Raw genomic sequence first — 18201 nt, 5'->3', positions numbered from 1 at the left:
TAGCTTTGCTTCTTAACTCACAAACAATTCTGTCTCTAAAGTTTTAACACTTCCTCACTTTTTCCAAGCAAGATATTCCTGAGCTCAGCCTGTTTCCTTCCAAGTTTGTGGAATGCCGCCATATCTAAGCTATTGTTGCAGGGTTCTTGCTACTCACAGTGCTCCCTGTACTCTTCCAGATCTTTCTGGACAGAGCACGTGGCAAGCTTCTTTTCGATGTTGCTTCCTCTGTAATATAAGTTTAACTTTTAGTTCCTTCAATGGCTGCTCCCAATATTTGGCACCCCTCCATCAACAGTTTTATGTAGCAATGTTTTTACCTCTTAATCCTTTTTGGATGTCTGCGCACGGATTGACGATTTTCTTTATTTTTATTTCTCCGTGAGTCTGCCAGTGTGGTTCAGACCTCCTCATCACTGGTTTTCCTTGTGGTAGTCTTAAAGGATGGGTTTGCTTACCACAAAGGTAGAAACAAACACGAGCTTTATTGGAAAAGTGTTTACTCCGCAGGCTGTTAGAATAGACTGCCCGTTTGCTTGAGCCAAAGGCAGATGACTTCATCAGTACATCACGTGATCAGACTCTTAAAGTGACCTTGCTCCAACTGGGAACAAACCTGAATTCACAACAGCGTATTTCCCATGTTATTTCAGAGTTGTGACAGATATTTTCTCAGATGGGAGACTAATATTCTGTTCTTGAACAGACTTGTGTTTAAAGTTAAGAATTATTGAGGGTATAAAGAAGTATTTAATCAGATTTGAATAACTCCATGGAAGGACATGAAGGAAACTGAAAATTAGCGACCAAACCATTACAGTGTGAGGCAACTGGAGGCTGTGCGCACTCAGCAAGCGCAATAGAAGGGAAGGACCATAGCTCGAGCTATGAACCGTGGTTGCCTTCAATACTTCTCTCAATTACAATCTGGCAGGGAGATAATACAAGCTTTTCTTCTCTGCAAGAGGAAATATTTCAGCCTCATGTGAAATCCCATCTAGCCAGCCTGGATAAGAGATGACAAAAATCATCAAACTGGATAAAACAAATTTGATGAGCAAGAGTGGGATTTGTATTCAGGACCTTCTGGCTGGAAGCCAGATACTTGAGTTACTGCTGCATCTGATAAGAATCGTTGTAATTTAGAAGCGGAATGATTTATAGTAATCCTTTTCTTGTTAATAGGAGTTATATTTCTGTACAGATTTAATATTGGGCTGCTTCATAATCACCAGCGTTTTGTAAAATCTTCTTTGTAGGCCACCGTTCTGCTGGACCAGAAGAGATTGTGCACAACCTGGATTACTGTGACATTTTGATCGTTGGGGATGAACTCAATTCAGAAGAGGAATGCCTGGAACTGGAGTCAATTGAGCTGCATGGGAAACATCTCGAATTCACAAATTCCACAGCTGGAATGTCCATTTATGGTAATTTCATTTTCTTTCATGCAGAGTAATAATAACGCGCCCATTTGATTGTAATGCAAATTGAATGTGTGCCTCCATCATTCAGGTTGACTGCAATGCTTGTTGACTTGATACAGTGATCTGATTATCCCCAAGTTGCTGTATTGAAAATATGCCGATAGAGATAGCAAATTTCTAGCTTTTCCCTTTGTAATACATCACATTATCTGTGAAGATCGAGAAGAAATGCTTGCATTGAAATCTGAATCAAACTATATGAAAATGTAATTGGTTTGCAGCCAAAATTGCAACCTTTATACAACAGTAGGTTTTATTTCCTGTTACAATGAAGAAAAATCTGTGTTATCCTAATAACCCAAAAGATTGCATCATTTTGGAACTGAAGGGTTATTTCTTTTGAAGAACATTGTTTGAAATATTATAGAATATGTGGCACTCTTCAAATTGAATGTTATTATTTTTTAACAAGAGCTATTTTGAGAAATATTATTGGCCGCTTCCATGAACAATGATTATTCAAATGATTGATACGTCTTCCACATGACGGTGGTGTCTTTGTGTGCTCATTAGGTGTGGACAGCATGGCAAACTATGAACATGTTCTTCGCAAACTCCGTTACCGTAACTGGGAGACTGCATCCATTTTTGGTCGAAGGTTTAGGCTGACATGCTCGGAACTCAATGGACGCTACACGAGCAATGAATTCAATTTAGAGGTGAGAAAAAGACAAATGGAGTGTAGACATTGAGACAGCTGATGTATTAAGGTCACGTTGAAAGACTGCTCAATACATGAATGCTGCGTGTAATTTACTTGGTGAACAGTAATGCACTTAGACTGTCACCGGGACAGAACTGTGAAAATTGATTTAATTTGACAGGATGATTATTGACCACCTTGGTTTCGTTTGTCTAGGTGAACGTTCTGCACAACATTAATCTTATGGACCATGTTAATCATGCGGTGGTTCAACCCCAGTTCCTGCAGTCAATCCATCATTCGCTGCCCGATCTTCCAGGTCACAACCTTAATGCTGCTCATAACTCAGGTAGTAAAACTGTTTCCTGAAACAAAGAAACAAAGAGCAGTGACTGTCATTAAGTTGAAATATATGGAAATATTCATATTTAAAAGCTTATAATAAGATCTGTTGTTGAATTTTACAACACCATGAACAACACACTAGAGATAATTAACAAGACTAATTGGCATTTTAGAATTGGATTTGGACCATTTTAAGTTCTGATAATTAGATCCAAGTTGTTTGTGAAGAAGTAAGTGAAAGTCTGCGTGCCATGGAAACTTGGACACTTACCTCTCCAGTGCCAGAGGGAAGCTAGATCAGTTAACCCCAAGGCTACAGCAGCCTTTAAAACATGTGCAAAGTGCCGTTCCCGACAACCATGGCACCGATTGGCACGGCTACGGGTGGCATGGGCCCGCGATCGGTGCCCACCGATCGCGGGCAGCGGGTCCAAAACCCGCGCACTCTTGGTTCGTCCGCCGCCCCGCAGGATCAGTCCGCGGGGCGGCTGAGGGGCATGACGGCCCACGCATGCGCGGGTTTGCCGCATATGCGTGATGACGTCATCTGCGCATGCTCGGGTTGGAGCCGTCCAATCCGCGCATGCGCGGCTGACGTCAGCCGCCGTGACCCTTGGTGCGCGGGCTTAGCGACGGTCGCTAAGCCTACGATGCCGTGCTTCGCGGGGCCGCGCTGCTAGCCCCGACCGGGGGGAGAATCAGGTCCCGGGAGGGGGCACGGAGGCTGCCGTGAAACACGGCCAGTTTCACGGCAGCCTTTACGACTCTCCGCATTTGCGGAGAATCGCGCCCTAGGTTTATATATCCACTTTCCTTTTAAGAAAATAATTTGGGTCCGAAGCATTCACGGACCATCTTCTGTCAGAAATTCAGCAGATTTAACACCCAAATAGACTTACAGGAAAATTGTATTTTAGCATTTCACGGAATTACGCAGCATTGAATTAATATTGTTGCATTTTAAGTCCCAGTCACCTAATTTATTTTATCTCCTTCATGCCCTCTGAGCTCATCTTGTCCATTAGATCCTGCTCCCTATTTGCACTAAACTACTGACCAGTCAACTCTCCTTCCTGCTTCCCATGTTAGCTGATAAAGTTTTAAAAAATAAATTTAGAGTACACAATTATTTTATGTTTTCCAATTCAGGGGCAATTTAGCGTGGCCAATCCACCTAACCAGCACATCTTTGGGTTGTGGGAGTGAAACCCACGCAGACATGGAGAGAATGTGCAAACTCCACATGGACAGGGACCCTGCGTCGGGATTCGAACCCGGGTCCTCAGCGCCGCAGTCCCAGTGCTATCCACTGCGCCATATGCCGCCCCGTTGATAAAGTTATTGTTTCCCTCGCCTCTTCATTTCAAGTCAAATGTTATCACATCTTCCCTCAAAAGCAACAACTCTTGATGCCTCTCTCCTTCAAAACATATGTCCATAGAATTCTAGCAGTAAAGAAGGAAGCTATTCAGCCCATCGAGTCTGTACCACCTCTCTGAAAGAACACTCTACCCAGGTCCCATCCCCTATCCATTCTCAATTACTCCGTGCATTGATTCTGGCTAATCTACCAACCTGCACATCTTTGGACAGTGGGAGGAAACTGGAGGAAACCCACACAGACATGGGGAGAACATGCAGACTCCACACAGACTGTCACCCAAGGCCGGAATCGAACCCATGTCCCTAGCGCAGTGAGGGTGCAGTGTTGACGACTGCGCCACCGTGCCGCCCTTCTTCAAACTCCTCTGTCCACTCCAGCATCCTTCAATCTGTTGTCACTTCCCAAATCCATGCCCACTTTTCACACAAGTCCATGTTTGAATCCACCCAATCATCTTCCACTCCTGCCAAAGAATTGAAATGGCTATCATAAAGTCATAGAATTTCAGAATAAGAAATGCCCCAATATATGATAGAGATGAGAAGGAACTTCTTCTCTCAAAGGGCCATTCATCTTTGAATTTTCTATCTCAAAGAGCAGTGAAAATTGGATCATTGAATATATTCAAGACTGACTAGCAGACTTTTGATCTACAAGGGGGTTGATTATAGAGTTATGGAGAGCAGGCAGGAAAGTGAAGTTGAGGCTTCATTAGATCAGTTATGGGCTCGAATTCTTCGGTCGTTGGGATTCTCTTTTCCCGCTGGCAGCACAGCCCTGCTGTGGGTTTCCTGGCGGCATGGGCAAATCCCATTGACAAGCGGTGGAAAGAGATACTCCCGGTGCCAGTGAGTGGTGTGCCACTGAGAAACACACGGCTGGGGTACCGGAGAACCCTGCCGAAGATCTCTTGGAATGGCATTGCAGGTTCATGGGGACAAATAACCTATTCCTACTTCTGTTTCTTATATTCTTAAGCTTTGTGTCTGCAACTGTGATAAACCTTTTCATTCTTGACCTTTCTGCAGCCTTTGACAAAGCTAACCAAGCTGGCATTCCTGCAACACAACAATGAGCGAGCTTGCAATTGCATTGGCATCTTTGACCCATCCCACCAAGAGACTATGCCAGAGCCAACCAAGTGGAGCATTTGACTGCTCCTTCCCAACCCTCTTCCCCTCCCCTTATTCAAATCCCCCATCTGTACTTGCCCTGCCCCAAACCCCTGACACATTCCAGGGTTTGTCCATTTTTTCTTTCTCATTCTCTGCTGACTCCCTTACTCCTCTCCAAATTTTGCTCTCCTTTGCTTCTCCCTTCTCCTTCTTTCCTTCCTTCCTGATTTTTAGCACGGTTCCCCGCATACAATGATCTTTATCAAGTTACGTTGCGGAAAGGGTAGCACGGTGGCCTAGTGGTTAGCACAGCTGCCTCACGGCGCTGAGGTCCCAGGTTCGATCCCGGCTCTGGGTCACTGTCCGTGTGGAGTTTGCACATTCTCCCCGTGTCTGCGTGGGTTTCGCCCCCACAACCCAAAAATGTGCAGAGTAGGTGGATTGGCCACGCTAAATTGCCCCTTAATTGGAAAAAATAATTGGGTACTCTAAATTTTTTTTTAAAAGTTACGTTGCGGAGAACATTGAAACCACTGGCTTTGCGCTGGGATGATATTCATTCGCTACCGATATAAATTTTCTGATAGATAACTTAAATATCCGCCAAAAATAAGACTAACAATGCTTTTCACAACCTCAGGACATGAGGATATCCCAAAGTTCTTTTCAGCTAATTAAGTACTTTTCTTAAAGTATAGTTACTATTGTAACATTTCAATCACATGCACATACTCATGTGATGTTCTCATTCACTTCTCCCTGCTTACATTCTCACACATGCACCACCCTCACTGTTGCATAGCACACATTTTTAAAAATTGAGGATTCAATATAATTATTTATTCTAGATGACCTGAGCCAGACACAAGGAAAAAGAATGGAACATTTTCAAACTTTGGAGCATTGATTACAATAGCTAGTTCTTTCCAGAATCGATCTCCCTGAAGGATCTCTTTCTGGCCAAGATCAGGCAGCCACAGAGTTGAGTTTAAGTTGGGATTGTTGAGGTTCAGCACCTATTTATTCAACTGAATTGTACTAATAGAAATGGCAGAAGTGAACAATACCCTGTCACATCACATTGATGTAGAAGCTGCTTGCTCCCCAAAGAGGCAAAGCATGTACAGTAGATCACTTTTCATACTTGCACCATTGCAGCATTTACCAAATGCTAAATTTGCGGAATAGGCAGTAACTCTGGTGGATATAAAAGGTTTATTTAGGACTGTTATTTAGGAAAGGTTTATTCTGTGCTGTACTGTTCTATGTTCTATGACTGTAGGTTTCAAAATTAACAATGATCTAATTTTATAATTACCCAACTTATTTTAAATGTTCACACCACAATGCACTTTTGTGCAATTTATCATTGTGTGCATTTTGATGGATTTTCAGTCAGACAAACACAGATTTTTGAATTGCTCCATTATAACAAGCGTTGTTTCTTTTTAAAGATTGTGGCTCCTTCTTCAATTAAATGCAAATACTGGTTTCCTGCTTGCAGGCAAATACAAAATCTTAAATCCTTGTTTCCTTTGATTCTGATTTCTTTTTCAGTTATTCCCAGTGCTGCCACTATTGTCATTGTAGTGTGCATTAGTTTCCTAGTCTTTATCATTGTTCTGGGGGTCTTCAGAATTCGAGCAGCCCACCAGCGCACCAACCGGGATAATGAGAGTGGGAAAGAAAATGAAATGGATTGGGATGACTCTGCTCTGACCATTACTGTTAACCCAATGGAGGTGAGTAATGTGAGATGTTAGGTTAACCGCTATTACAACATGTTTTGACTGAAGAAAGCGGACAACATTGCAACTTTAAAGACCGGGGAGAAGCACTGATATCCATTTATCTCAGGCAAGGTGCGAGGATAATAGAAGACTTTATAGAAGATATCTCATTGTACGTTGCTGATTGTTTCTGTGATATTTTGAGGATTGCTTGAGGAAATGTATGGACAATCCAGTTGTGTAGTAAGAATAGAACTGAGTCTAAAACAGTGAATCCAAACAATTCAAGGAATTACACAGGATAGCTCAATAGCGATATAATGGTAAACTATTGGAATAAAGTAATATTAATACTACTATAAAAAAACAACATGATTGTTACTACTGATAATATTCAACACACGAGCCATGAAAATAGGAGGGTTGTTGTGGTGGGTGACTTTAATTTTCCCCATATTGACTGGGACTCCCTTGGGTCGGATGGAGAACAATTTGTTAAGTCTGTCCAAGAGGTTTTTTTTTGAAACAGTATGTTGATAGACCAACCAGGGAGGGGGCCTTACTGGACTTCGTATTAGGGAATGAGCCTGGCTAGGTGACAAAAGTTCAGGAGGGGAACATTTTAGGAATAGTGATCATAATTCCATAAATTTTCGAATACTCATGGATAAGGACAAGAGTGGTCCTCGAGTTGAGGGTGCTAAATTGGGGGAAAGCTGACCACAACAGAATTCGGCGAGAGCTGGAGAATTGGGATTGGGAGCAGCTGTTTGAGCGTAAATCCACATTTTATACCTGGGCGTCTTTTAAAGACCAGTTGATCAGAGTGCAGGACAGGCATGTCCCTGCGAAAATGTAGGACAGAAGTGTCAGGATTAGGGAACCATGGATGACAAGGGAAAGTGCGCAATTAGTCAAAAAGAAACAGGAAGCATTCATAAGGTCTAGGCAACTAAAAACAGACTAAAAGCTTTTAAAGAATAGAGGGAAGGTAGGAGCAAACTCAAATGGGGAGTTAGGAGGGCTAAAAGAGGCCATGAAATTTCATTGGCAAACAGGGTCAAAGAAAATCCCAAGGCCTTTTATACATAAATAAGGAGCACAAGGGTAGCTGGGGAAAAAGTATGCCCACTCAAGGACAAAGGAGGGAAGTTATGCGTGGAGTCAGAGGAAGTGGGTGAGATCCTTAATGAGTACTTTGCATTGGTATTCACCAAGGAGAAGGACATGATGGATGTTGAGGTGAGGGATGAGTGTGTGAATACCCTAGGACATGTCAGCATAATGAAGGAGGAAGTGTTGGATAGCTTAAAACGAATTAAGATAGACTACTCCCCTGAGCCGAATGGGATATATTCCAGGTTACTGTGGGGGGCAAGAGAGGAAATACCTGGGGCCTTAACAGATATCTTTGCATCATCTTTGACCACAGGCGAGATTCCAGAGGTCTGGAGAATAGCCAATATTGTCCCTTTGTTTAAGAAGGGAAGCAGGGATAATCCAGGTAATTATAGGTCAGTGAGCTTGATGTCAGTGGTGGGGAATCTGTTGGAGAAGATACTGAGGACAGGATTTATTCACATTTGGAAACAAATGGACTTGTTAGTGATAGGCAACATGGTTTTGTGCAGGAAGGTCTTACCAACTTGAGAATAATCATAATCTTTATTAATGTCACAAGTAGACTTAAATTAACACTGGAATGAAGTTACTGTGAAAAGTTTTTTTGAGGAGTGACAAAATTAATTGAGAAGAGAAAGGCTGTGGATGTCATCTACATGGACTTCAGGAAGGCATTTGACAAGGTTCCTCATGTCAGACTGGTACAGGAGGTACGGTCGCATGGGATTCGGGGTGTGCTAGCTAGATGGATAAATAACTGGCTTGGCAACAGGAGATACAGGGTAACAGTGGAAGGGAGTTTTTCAGAATGGAAACCTGTAACTAATGGTGTTGCACAGGGATCAGTGCTGGGACCACTGTTGTTTGTAATATATATAAATCATGTGGAGGAAAATGTAGGTAGTCTGATTAGCAAGTTTGCAGATGACATTAAGATGGGTGGAGGTGCAGATAGTGAAGGGGATTGTCATAGAATACAGCAGAATGTTGATAGATTGAAGAGTTGGGCAGAGCAATGGCAGATGAGGGGACAGCATGGTGGCACAGTGGTTAGCATTGCTGCTCACGGCGCCGAGGTCCTAGGTTCAATCACAGCTCTGGGTCACTGTCCGTGTGGAGTTTACACATTCTCCCTGTGTTTGTGTGGGTTTTGCCCCCACAACTCAAAGATGTGCAGGGTAGGCCAATTGGCTACGCTAAATTGCCCCTTAATTGGAAAAAATGAGTTGGGTACTCGAAATTTAAAAAAATGAATTGGCAGATGAAGTTCAATGCAGACAAATGCAAGGTTATTCATTTTGGAAGATCAAATTCAGATATGATTTATACAATAAATGGCAGAATCCTTAGGAGCATTCGCATAGAGAGGGATCTTGGCATTCAGATTCATAGTTCCATGAAAGTGGCAATGCAGGTGGATAAGGTTGTCAAGAAGGCATGTGGCATGTCTACCCTCCCAGGCTGGGGCATTGAGTATAAGAGTTGGCAGGTCATGTTACAGTTGTATAAAACATTAGTTAGGCCACATTTGGAATATTGCATGCAGTTCTAGTCGCCACACTACCAGAAGGGCATGGATGCTTTGGAGAGGGTATAAAGAAGGTTTACCAAGATGTTGCCTGATCTAGAGGGTGTTAGCTATGAAGAGAGGTTGAATACTCAAGATTGTTTTCGTTGGAAAGACGGAGGCTGGGGAAGACCTGATTGAGGTCTACAAAACTCCGAGACATATAGACAGGATGAATAGTCAGAAGCTTTTTCCCAGGATGGAAGTATCAATTACAAGGGGCACAGGTTCAAGATGAGAGGGGGAAAGTTTAGGGGAGATGTGCGGTGAATGTTTTTCGCTCAAAGGGTGGTGGATGTCTGGAACGCATTACAGTGGAGGTGGTTGAGGCAGGCATGATAGCAACGTTTAAGGTGTATCTTGATAGACACGTGAATGGGCGGGAATGGAGGGATACAGATCGTTTGGGCAATAAGTAGTAGATCTATTTAAGGAATCTAGATCGGCGCAGGCTTAGTGGGTCAAAGGGCCTGTTCCTGTGCTGTAATGGTCTTTGTTCTTTGTACTAATTTTGCTAAACCAAAGTGCTTGGGACCAAGGCATTTCTGGAATTTAGAATTTTCTGGATTATAGAATAATGTTGGAATACCTAACTGTAAATTTGTGAACTGGATATTAATATGTACCTGAGGTATAGAACAGTGACAAAATATTATAAAGCATGGACAAAGATGACTTTATTTATCTAAATGCTATATCTTCTCTATTTCCAAAGTGGACTAAATGATGCCGGTGATGTCAAGGGAACAGGTGATTCCATACACTGCCTTATTTCACCAATAGCTAGAAGGAACATAAAGGAAAGTAACTGATTGTCAACAGCAAGAACAGTTCATTCTGGGTCCTGTGTTTAGTCCAGTTTGTTGGTTGATGAGATTGGGCATGATGACTGATGTTGTGCTTGTGCAAGATTTTCCAACTTCATCAAACAGTTGTTGTAATGCCATTTGTTTCATGTATTTTGGCTGCTCCCTTATTAATTCCTCTTGGATCCTGGCACCTGCATGACAACTTGCTGGATTTTGAAACCTCATTGCTTTAGAAAGCAAATGAAGCTGGAGGTCAGATTTATCTCCTCCTCCATAGTATCCTTTTCCTCGGGAACATTATCTTCATCACTGTTGTCACTAGCTACAGACATAGGGGTTGTAAATCTGCCTCCGTTATCTCTGATGCTTTACTTGTTGCACAGCTGGAGCATTATCCTTACAATTTAACAATGCCACAATGTCTTCCTTGTCTACCTTGTAGGTCAATGATTTTGTCACTTTGCATTAACTCGGCATAACCCAAGAGATCAACTGCCTTTACCTTGGCTTCACTTACATTAAAGCCCTCAAAATGTTACTGTGTCTTTGTCATTAAGTAGAACATGACCTATGCCACGCATTCTGCAAAATTCTCCCAGTGACACTGTCCTATGCATTTGCCAAACACCAAAGAGCATCTTCGATACTGAAAGCCTTCTTAAAAGCATGAGCACATAAGTACTGCAGCTGTTCGCAAGACAATGCAAAACACTGTTCATCTACTGGCTTTTCATTGATCTAATAACTCCATGGTCCACTGGCTGAATTGAAGGTGCGCAAGTGGGAGGTAAATATGTAGGTTGAGGGTACGACTATGACCGCGGTGGCTTGTGGGCACCAGTTTGTGTGCCTCCCTCTCAAACAGGCACAGCCCAGCTTGTTGGGCGTGACTGGCTGCATCACCTACTGCTGCAGACTAGTTCCGATGGTTTGGCAGAGGTGCTGGGGAAATACCCCGAGGTGTTCCAGCCCAGATTAGGAAGGATAAAAGGGGCCGTGCCCCACATACAGGTCGACCGGGAACCCTGTCTCAATATTTCCAGGCACACCCAGTTCCCTATGCCTTGCTCAAGAAGATGGAGACAGAGCTCAGTCAGTTGGAGTCCTTGGCATCGTCAGGCCCGTCCATTTCAGTCAATGGGCAATGTCGATGGTTCAGGTCGTGAAGCCGGACAAAATGGTTTGTTTATGCGGGACTGCAAGTTAATGGTGAGAACAGTTTGCTGTTGGACTACTATTCCATGCCCTGCATTGAGTATCTCTGCGCGAAACTCGTGGGGGGCATTTGTTCATGAAGCTCGACGTGAACCTTACCTATTTGCAGCTCGAGTTGGGTCCTGCCTCTCACAAGCATGTCACCATCAACATACACCGGGCCCTATATGAGTTTACATGGCTGCCTTCCGAAGTACCACCTCCTGTGCTATGTTTCAACACGTAATGGAGGACATCCTGAGAGGTTCCCGCGTGTAGCTATTCATTTAGATAGTGTGCTGGTCACGGGTGGCTCTGAGCAAGAGCACTTGGATAACCTGGAGGCTGTGTTGAAGTGGTTTGCTGAAGCTGGTGTCCGCCTGTCGAGTGGGAAGTTCATATTTCATGCGAGGGAGATATTTACCCCGGCTATCGGATGGATATCCACCTCATCACGGAGAAGGTGCGCACCATCCACCAGGCCCCCGCCCCAACGCATGGCTCGGAGCTTCGATCATTCCTCAGTCTTGTTCATTATTATGGAAAGCTCCTTTCAAATTTGGCAACTACGTCGACTCCCTTGCACCTCCTTCTCCAAAAGTACCACAAGCTGGCCACAGGAAGCAGCTTTTCGGCTGGTAAAAGGACAGTTGGCGTCTTCCTGGTTGCTCACCCATTACAATCCCTCCAAGTCCTTGCTCGTCACATACAATGCTTCCCCCAATGTTATTGGGGGCGTCCTGTCCCACCGAATGGAGGACGGAAGGGAACGGATGATATCTTTTGCTTCCCGTATGTTGGCTGCAGCAGACAAAATGTATGCACTGTGGTGGTGTTCACCAGAAACCATTTCATCAGTATGTCTACGGCCGCCATTTTAAACTCGGTTCAGATAATAAACCTTTACTCGGACTTTTCAGAGAGGATAAAGCAATTCAGCCCATTGTTTCCGTGCGTGTCCTTACTCGTCGTTTACGGATATTCATTTGAACATAGGTCGAGGATTCAAATTGCGAATACAGATGTACTGAGCCGGTTGTCTTTAGCGATAGACCCTTTGTCGATCCCTCAACGGCCAAGTTGGTCGCGATCCTGAATTTCATGGATCCTTTGTCACAGCATCTGGACCCAGACAGACCCGGTTCTTCCCAAGTTTATCATGTGGTCCTATGCAGGGGAGAGCATCGACAGCTTCCAGTGAGTTGAAGGCATTTTCTTCCAAATTGAATTTAGTGAAGAGGATACTATCCTGCTGTGGGGTACACGCATAATCGCCCTGGACAAGGGGCTGGAGTTAATTCAGAAAGACCTTCACAATGGTCATCTAGACATATCCAAGATGAACAAGCTGCCCGTGCCTCGAGGTGGACATTGACACGATGGCCCAGCGATGTTCTGTTTACCAAGAGCATCAGATGCTCCCGCCGACCGCGCCCCTGTATCATTGGGAATGGCTGGGCTGGCAGTAGACACGGTTACATGCCAACTTTACCAGTCCTTTTCAGTGGTCCATGTTCCTATTAGTCATAGATGCACATTCAAAGTGGCTTAAGATACACAAGATGGCGAACAATACGCCCCAGGAGATCATCGAGAAGGTACGTTTGTCGTTCGGCACAAAGTGCTTGTCACTGATAACACCACTCTTTTCACGAGTGAGGACTTCTCCGGGTTTCTGAAAGACAGTGGGATGGGAATATTCGAACCACCCCATACCATCCAGCTTCTAATGGTTTAGCGGAGCGAGCGGTACAAACTTTTATATGCGGACCTAAGAGACAATTGTTGGGATCAATGGACACCAGACTGGCTCGTTTCTTCTTAGCTACAGGACCACTCTGCAGTGACTGGGGTAGCCTCACGGAATTGCTGATGGGTCAGAGACTTTGTACCCACCTTAGCATGATCTTTCTGGACATAGGTGCAAATGTACAATGCAATCAGGAGCAGCAAGGCTCAGACTGATTTGTTCCTTGGAAGAACACTATTCACGATGCCCTATGCTGCTTTTGCTCATGTATTGCTTGCTTGACCCTTGTTTCACACTGTATTAATAGAGTCAGCCGGTCAGGCACCGACTAGAGAAGACGCAGTCGGGAACTACTGGAGCTGGACATAATAGTTAACATATTAAATAAATAAGTTTGTTTTTCTCCACAACTCGGTGTGGACTCCTTTTGTTGCTCCTTACATAATTAAGTGTAATATGCATACCGTGGAACCCGCGTGCTACAATGTGGGAAGACACAGGTTACAGTTGAGCTACCAACAGGCCCACACATTTAGTTGAAAGAAATGATAAATAAAACTTTTTAAAAATAATTTCCTTTCCCAGAAGCATACCAAATGTGTGAAATGCTTTGATGTTTACATTCAATTCCTACCTATTTGCTGACTGTTCTCCCTCCATTGCCCAACTCTATTCCCACTGCAGTGCCATGAGTGGCGACCCCGAGAGTTGTGGGGCCTGCATGAAAAAAAAATTCAGACAACTGCTGTTCCTGAATGTTGGAGTTCTGGATGGAGAGGTTAAAGTATATTATGAAATCTGAGAATAGGGCATTAAGTCCAACCTACATCTACTACCTTGATGGCATACTTTTAAGTACATAAAGTTTTTGGTGGATGACTCTTAACATGTTTGCTATGAGGCATTTTGATTTGATTAAATATCCAGGTGAGTAATATGGAATAAAGTGAAAGCTCATGAGAAAATTGAATAATGGTTTGCTGGATAATAGGAATCAAAGGGTAGTTATACCGATGGCTGCACTTTCAGTAGGGCAGCTGTGACCAACTGAACCCTGAGTGATCTGTCTTGGTGAATTTTACTGCCAATCATGGACTTTTTTAATACCTAAGAAAACGTGAAACCACATTCCTTTAGCTTGGAATGCTGTCCCTCAGCTAACAGCTGTCAAGTGGCCCAATGTTAGAAAAAAAGGAATTCAGCCAGACTTGCTTCAGAGGCACATTAGATGTCTCCTGAGGTTAATGTTATACATCTCTAGGTCGACCATCCTTCTCTCAGCTGAAAATGTTATATGGAGGCCAGGGCTCAGTAATGGGCACAGACATGGAAAGAGCAACGTGTCCCAATTTTTTTTAAAGGCACACACTCTCAACAGTTCTGCTTGAAACTTACAGACATTTACTCAAACTGATCTATCCTTTCCAGTTAGACACAGCTGCCTGAACTGCATGAAAATCTATCAGTAACCATTGGAGATCTATAAATAAGCACAGACCTATCAGTCATGATTACAGACCACAAAGAGCATGTACGATGAGTTCCAACTATAAAATGCAGTTGGTTTATTTCCCTACGGTTCAGTTTCAATGCCTAGTTTGCATTGAACTAACTGTCAAAGGTGAAAGGAGAAATAATTTCAACAATATATCCACACTTTCTGTCCAGAATAAATGGCTTCTTCTAATCAAACAATTGCTGACGAGAACGTACTGCAATCACCTTCTTCCCATTGAGTTAGACTTTTGCCACCATAAAAATGTGTATGATTGGCAGTAGATGTGTAGTACCATCCCACTCTGCATATCAAACAATTAATCTCACATTAAAACTCCAAAACCTAGGACTTGGCTCCATCCTCTGCAGCTGGATACTCGACTTCCTGACCCATAGACCACAATCAGTAAGGATAAACAACAACACCTCCTCCACAATAGTCCTCAATACCGAGGCCCTGCAAGGCTGCATACCTAGCCCCCTACTCCCTATACGTACATGGCTGTGTGGCAAAATTTTGCTCCTACTCCCATCTACAGGTTTGCTGATGACACAGCCATAGTGGGTTGGATCTCAAACAACGATGAGTCATAGTATAGCAGGGAGATAGAGAACCGAGTGGCATGGTGCAACGACAACAATCTCTCCCTCAATGTCAGCAAAACTTACGATCTGGTCATTGATTTGAGGAACCAAAGTATCATACACACCCCTGTCTGCATCAATAGCGTCAAGGTGGAGATGATTGAAAGTTTCAAATTCCTAGGTGTGCACATCACCAACAATCTGTCCACTCATATTGATGCTACGACCAAGAAAGCACAACAGCACCTATGGTTCCTCAGGAAACTAAGGAAATTCAGCATGTCCACATTAACTTTTCTCAATTTTTACAGATGCACCATAGAAATCATCCTATTTGGCTGCAACACAGCCTGGTCTGGCAACTGCTCAGCCCAAGACCGTAAGAAACTAGAGAGAGTTGTGAACACAGTCCAGTCCATCACGCGGACCCACCTCCCATCCATTGACTCTGTCTACACCTCCTGCTGCCTTGGGAAAGCAGGCAGCATAATCAAAGACCCCTCCCACCCAGGTTATTCTCTCCACCAACCTCTTCCATCGGGCAGGAGATACAAGTACTAACAGATTTAAAAACAGCTTTTTCCCCGCTGTTACCATACTCCCGAATGACCCTTTTATGGACTGAACTGACCTATCCACGCATCTTCTCTACTGAGTAGCATTACACGCCGTATGCTTCACTCGATGTCTATGTCTATTTATTTAAATTGTGTTTCTATCGTATGTCCTATTAACATTGTGTATTTATCATATGTGCTATGTTTTCATGTATGGAACGATCTGCCTAGACTACACGCAGAACAATGCTTTTTACTGTCCCTTGGTACATGTGACAACAAATCTAAATCAAAAGAAATCTAAATCTAATGTCCACGCTCACTTAGTTTAGATACAGAGGTGAATGCCACTTTGGGATTCGTATCCAGTAATGAGTTAAATTCCATATGGCTGTGACTGGCATAAATGGATGAAGATAAATAGAGGAAAAGCCATAATGCATTTTGTTCCAGTAAATATGCAGCCAGCACTGATTGTAGTCTTAACCGTATTTTGTATAATACATTTTGTACTGTAAAATATAGATGAAGCTCAATATTAGCAGATTATTGCAAGCTGGTCATGTCCAGCACTGTTCCTTTTAAATCCCTTATTGCTTAACTTTCCTTTTTGCTTATTTTGCAGTTGTTTGCCATTGGTCATTTAGCATTGCAGCAAATTACAAAATGTAGGACGCCCATAGCAAATGGGATCACGTGTTGATTTAGGCTTTTTGTGATGAAAGGTGAAAGACTCGCAGTAGAATGGTCGGGCAGATGTTTGTGTTCAATGTGTGACAGGTTTCCAAACCCAACTGTGCTCAGAGCAGGAAGTGCGGAATATCGCTGAGGTGCTAGGCATGGGGAGGGAGAAACCAAGGATGAGAATGAGTCTCCCAGAATACACCCACATATCTATTAGTGGCCGATGGAAGTTTCATACCGTCAGGGATATGGGGGAAGGCAGCTGTACACCGTCTGCTATATATCGGAGGATAGTGTCTGAACAGTGGCAGAAAATGAAAATGGAGGGGAATTGAGTGAAATTCAAATGTTTGCTTGTGATTCCCTTCCACATTATTTCAGTTTAAATCTTTCTTCAATACAAATCTCCAGGAAAGAAAAGTAAATGAGCAAGGCGCTGAATAAATGTTATGTCACCTGTAAATGTTAACTTCTTTTGAAGTAATGTTTGCTCAAGGTCGCACTAACAGGTCATCGAGTGCTGAATATTTTCACAAGTCTCACTAACTTGTCCACTGTTTCTGGTTGTATTCCAGAACTATGAAGACCAAGGGCACAGTGAACAAGAGAGTGAGGAAGAGGAAGAAGGTGAGGAGGATGACATTACGAGTGCCGATTCAGAGGAAAGTGAGGAAGAGGAAGAAGCTGAACAAGAGGCAGATCAGCAGAATGTCACCAGGCAAGAACAACTCGAGTGGGATGATTCAACACTTCCTTATTAAGAGGCCGTTGATCTCTCAAATCCTCAAACAAGATTTTGTTGCCCAGCGATGTTTGAAGAGTGGTATGATCAGAATTTATTTAGATTGCTGTTGCTGGTAATTTGTGAAGAACTTTCAGGTTGTTTTCTGAATTTTGAAGCGGTTTGTAATGACATATCACCATCTGGGTCCAAGAGTTGACATGAAACAATAGTTATGATGCCTGTCTTTCTTTTACTCTCTCTGGGTGTTCTTTTTGTGGTGACCTGAATGTTTTATCTTTGCACCAAGAACTATTAACTTTGTGAAATCATGTACCAGTATCTGTAACTTGAAATTTTCTGAAGTACTTTATTTAATCGTTTGTAATTAAAAAAATCATTCTCCATTGGATCATGCTGACGTTGATCAGATGGATAAACTTTAAAAATGAGAAGTTAAATTTTATATTTAATGATGTAAATACCGTGCTTAAGATAAGGAAATTAAAGCAGTTGCTCAGATGAGGTCTGCTCCAGGGTTCAACTATTGAAAGAATTCAAGTTCTAACTTTCCATAACTTATGAACCATAAATATCTGTTTTGATTCTACTGAATTATGTATGGAATTTTAAATCCTAACAAGTAACACTTTGTTAAGGTAGTGTAATTTCTTTATTTGGTTTAGCAAGGCACAAACTTCACAAAAAAAGTGCTGGACAAACTTTTATTTGAAGGAGGATGGAACTTAACTGAGTTGTGTACTTATTTTAAAGCAAATGATGGATTATCTATTTGATGTGCGTCATATTATCGTGTAAATGATTAGTCAAAATCCTTTCTTGAAACTGGCATGTTGTAAAATCTTCAAACAACAATTCACATGAGCTGAAGTTAGATAAGAATGATTATTGTGTTTTGATAATTTCCAAGGATTATTGCAGCAGACAACTCTTATCTGGCCCTTCCTCCTAGATAATGTGACAGACCATAAAATCACTCACATAGATTCC

At 42.8% G+C, this 18201-nt stretch overlaps 1 protein-coding gene across 1 annotated transcript in view; it reads left to right on the top strand.

The window, feature by feature from the left end:
- The window catches only part of clstn2a (calsyntenin 2a), a 757260-nt gene extending 739460 nt beyond the window's left edge, over positions 1-17800 (top strand). The window contains exons 14-18 of the mRNA XM_038815467.1: positions 1260-1430; positions 2001-2146; positions 2347-2479; positions 6532-6716; positions 17045-17800. Of these exons, the coding sequence (XP_038671395.1) occupies positions 1260-1430; positions 2001-2146; positions 2347-2479; positions 6532-6716; positions 17045-17230 (821 nt within the window). The 3' untranslated portion in view covers positions 17231-17800. The remainder of the gene's footprint in view (positions 1-1259; positions 1431-2000; positions 2147-2346; positions 2480-6531; positions 6717-17044) is intronic.
- Positions 17801-18201: the final 401 nt, after the last annotated feature.

Source organism: Scyliorhinus canicula, chromosome 13 (assembly GCF_902713615.1).
Source record: "Scyliorhinus canicula chromosome 13, sScyCan1.1, whole genome shotgun sequence".
Taxonomy (NCBI): Eukaryota; Metazoa; Chordata; class Chondrichthyes; order Carcharhiniformes; family Scyliorhinidae; genus Scyliorhinus; species Scyliorhinus canicula.
The sequence above is the reverse complement of the archived record's forward strand: the minus strand, read 5'-3'. Positions and strand labels throughout refer to the sequence as shown.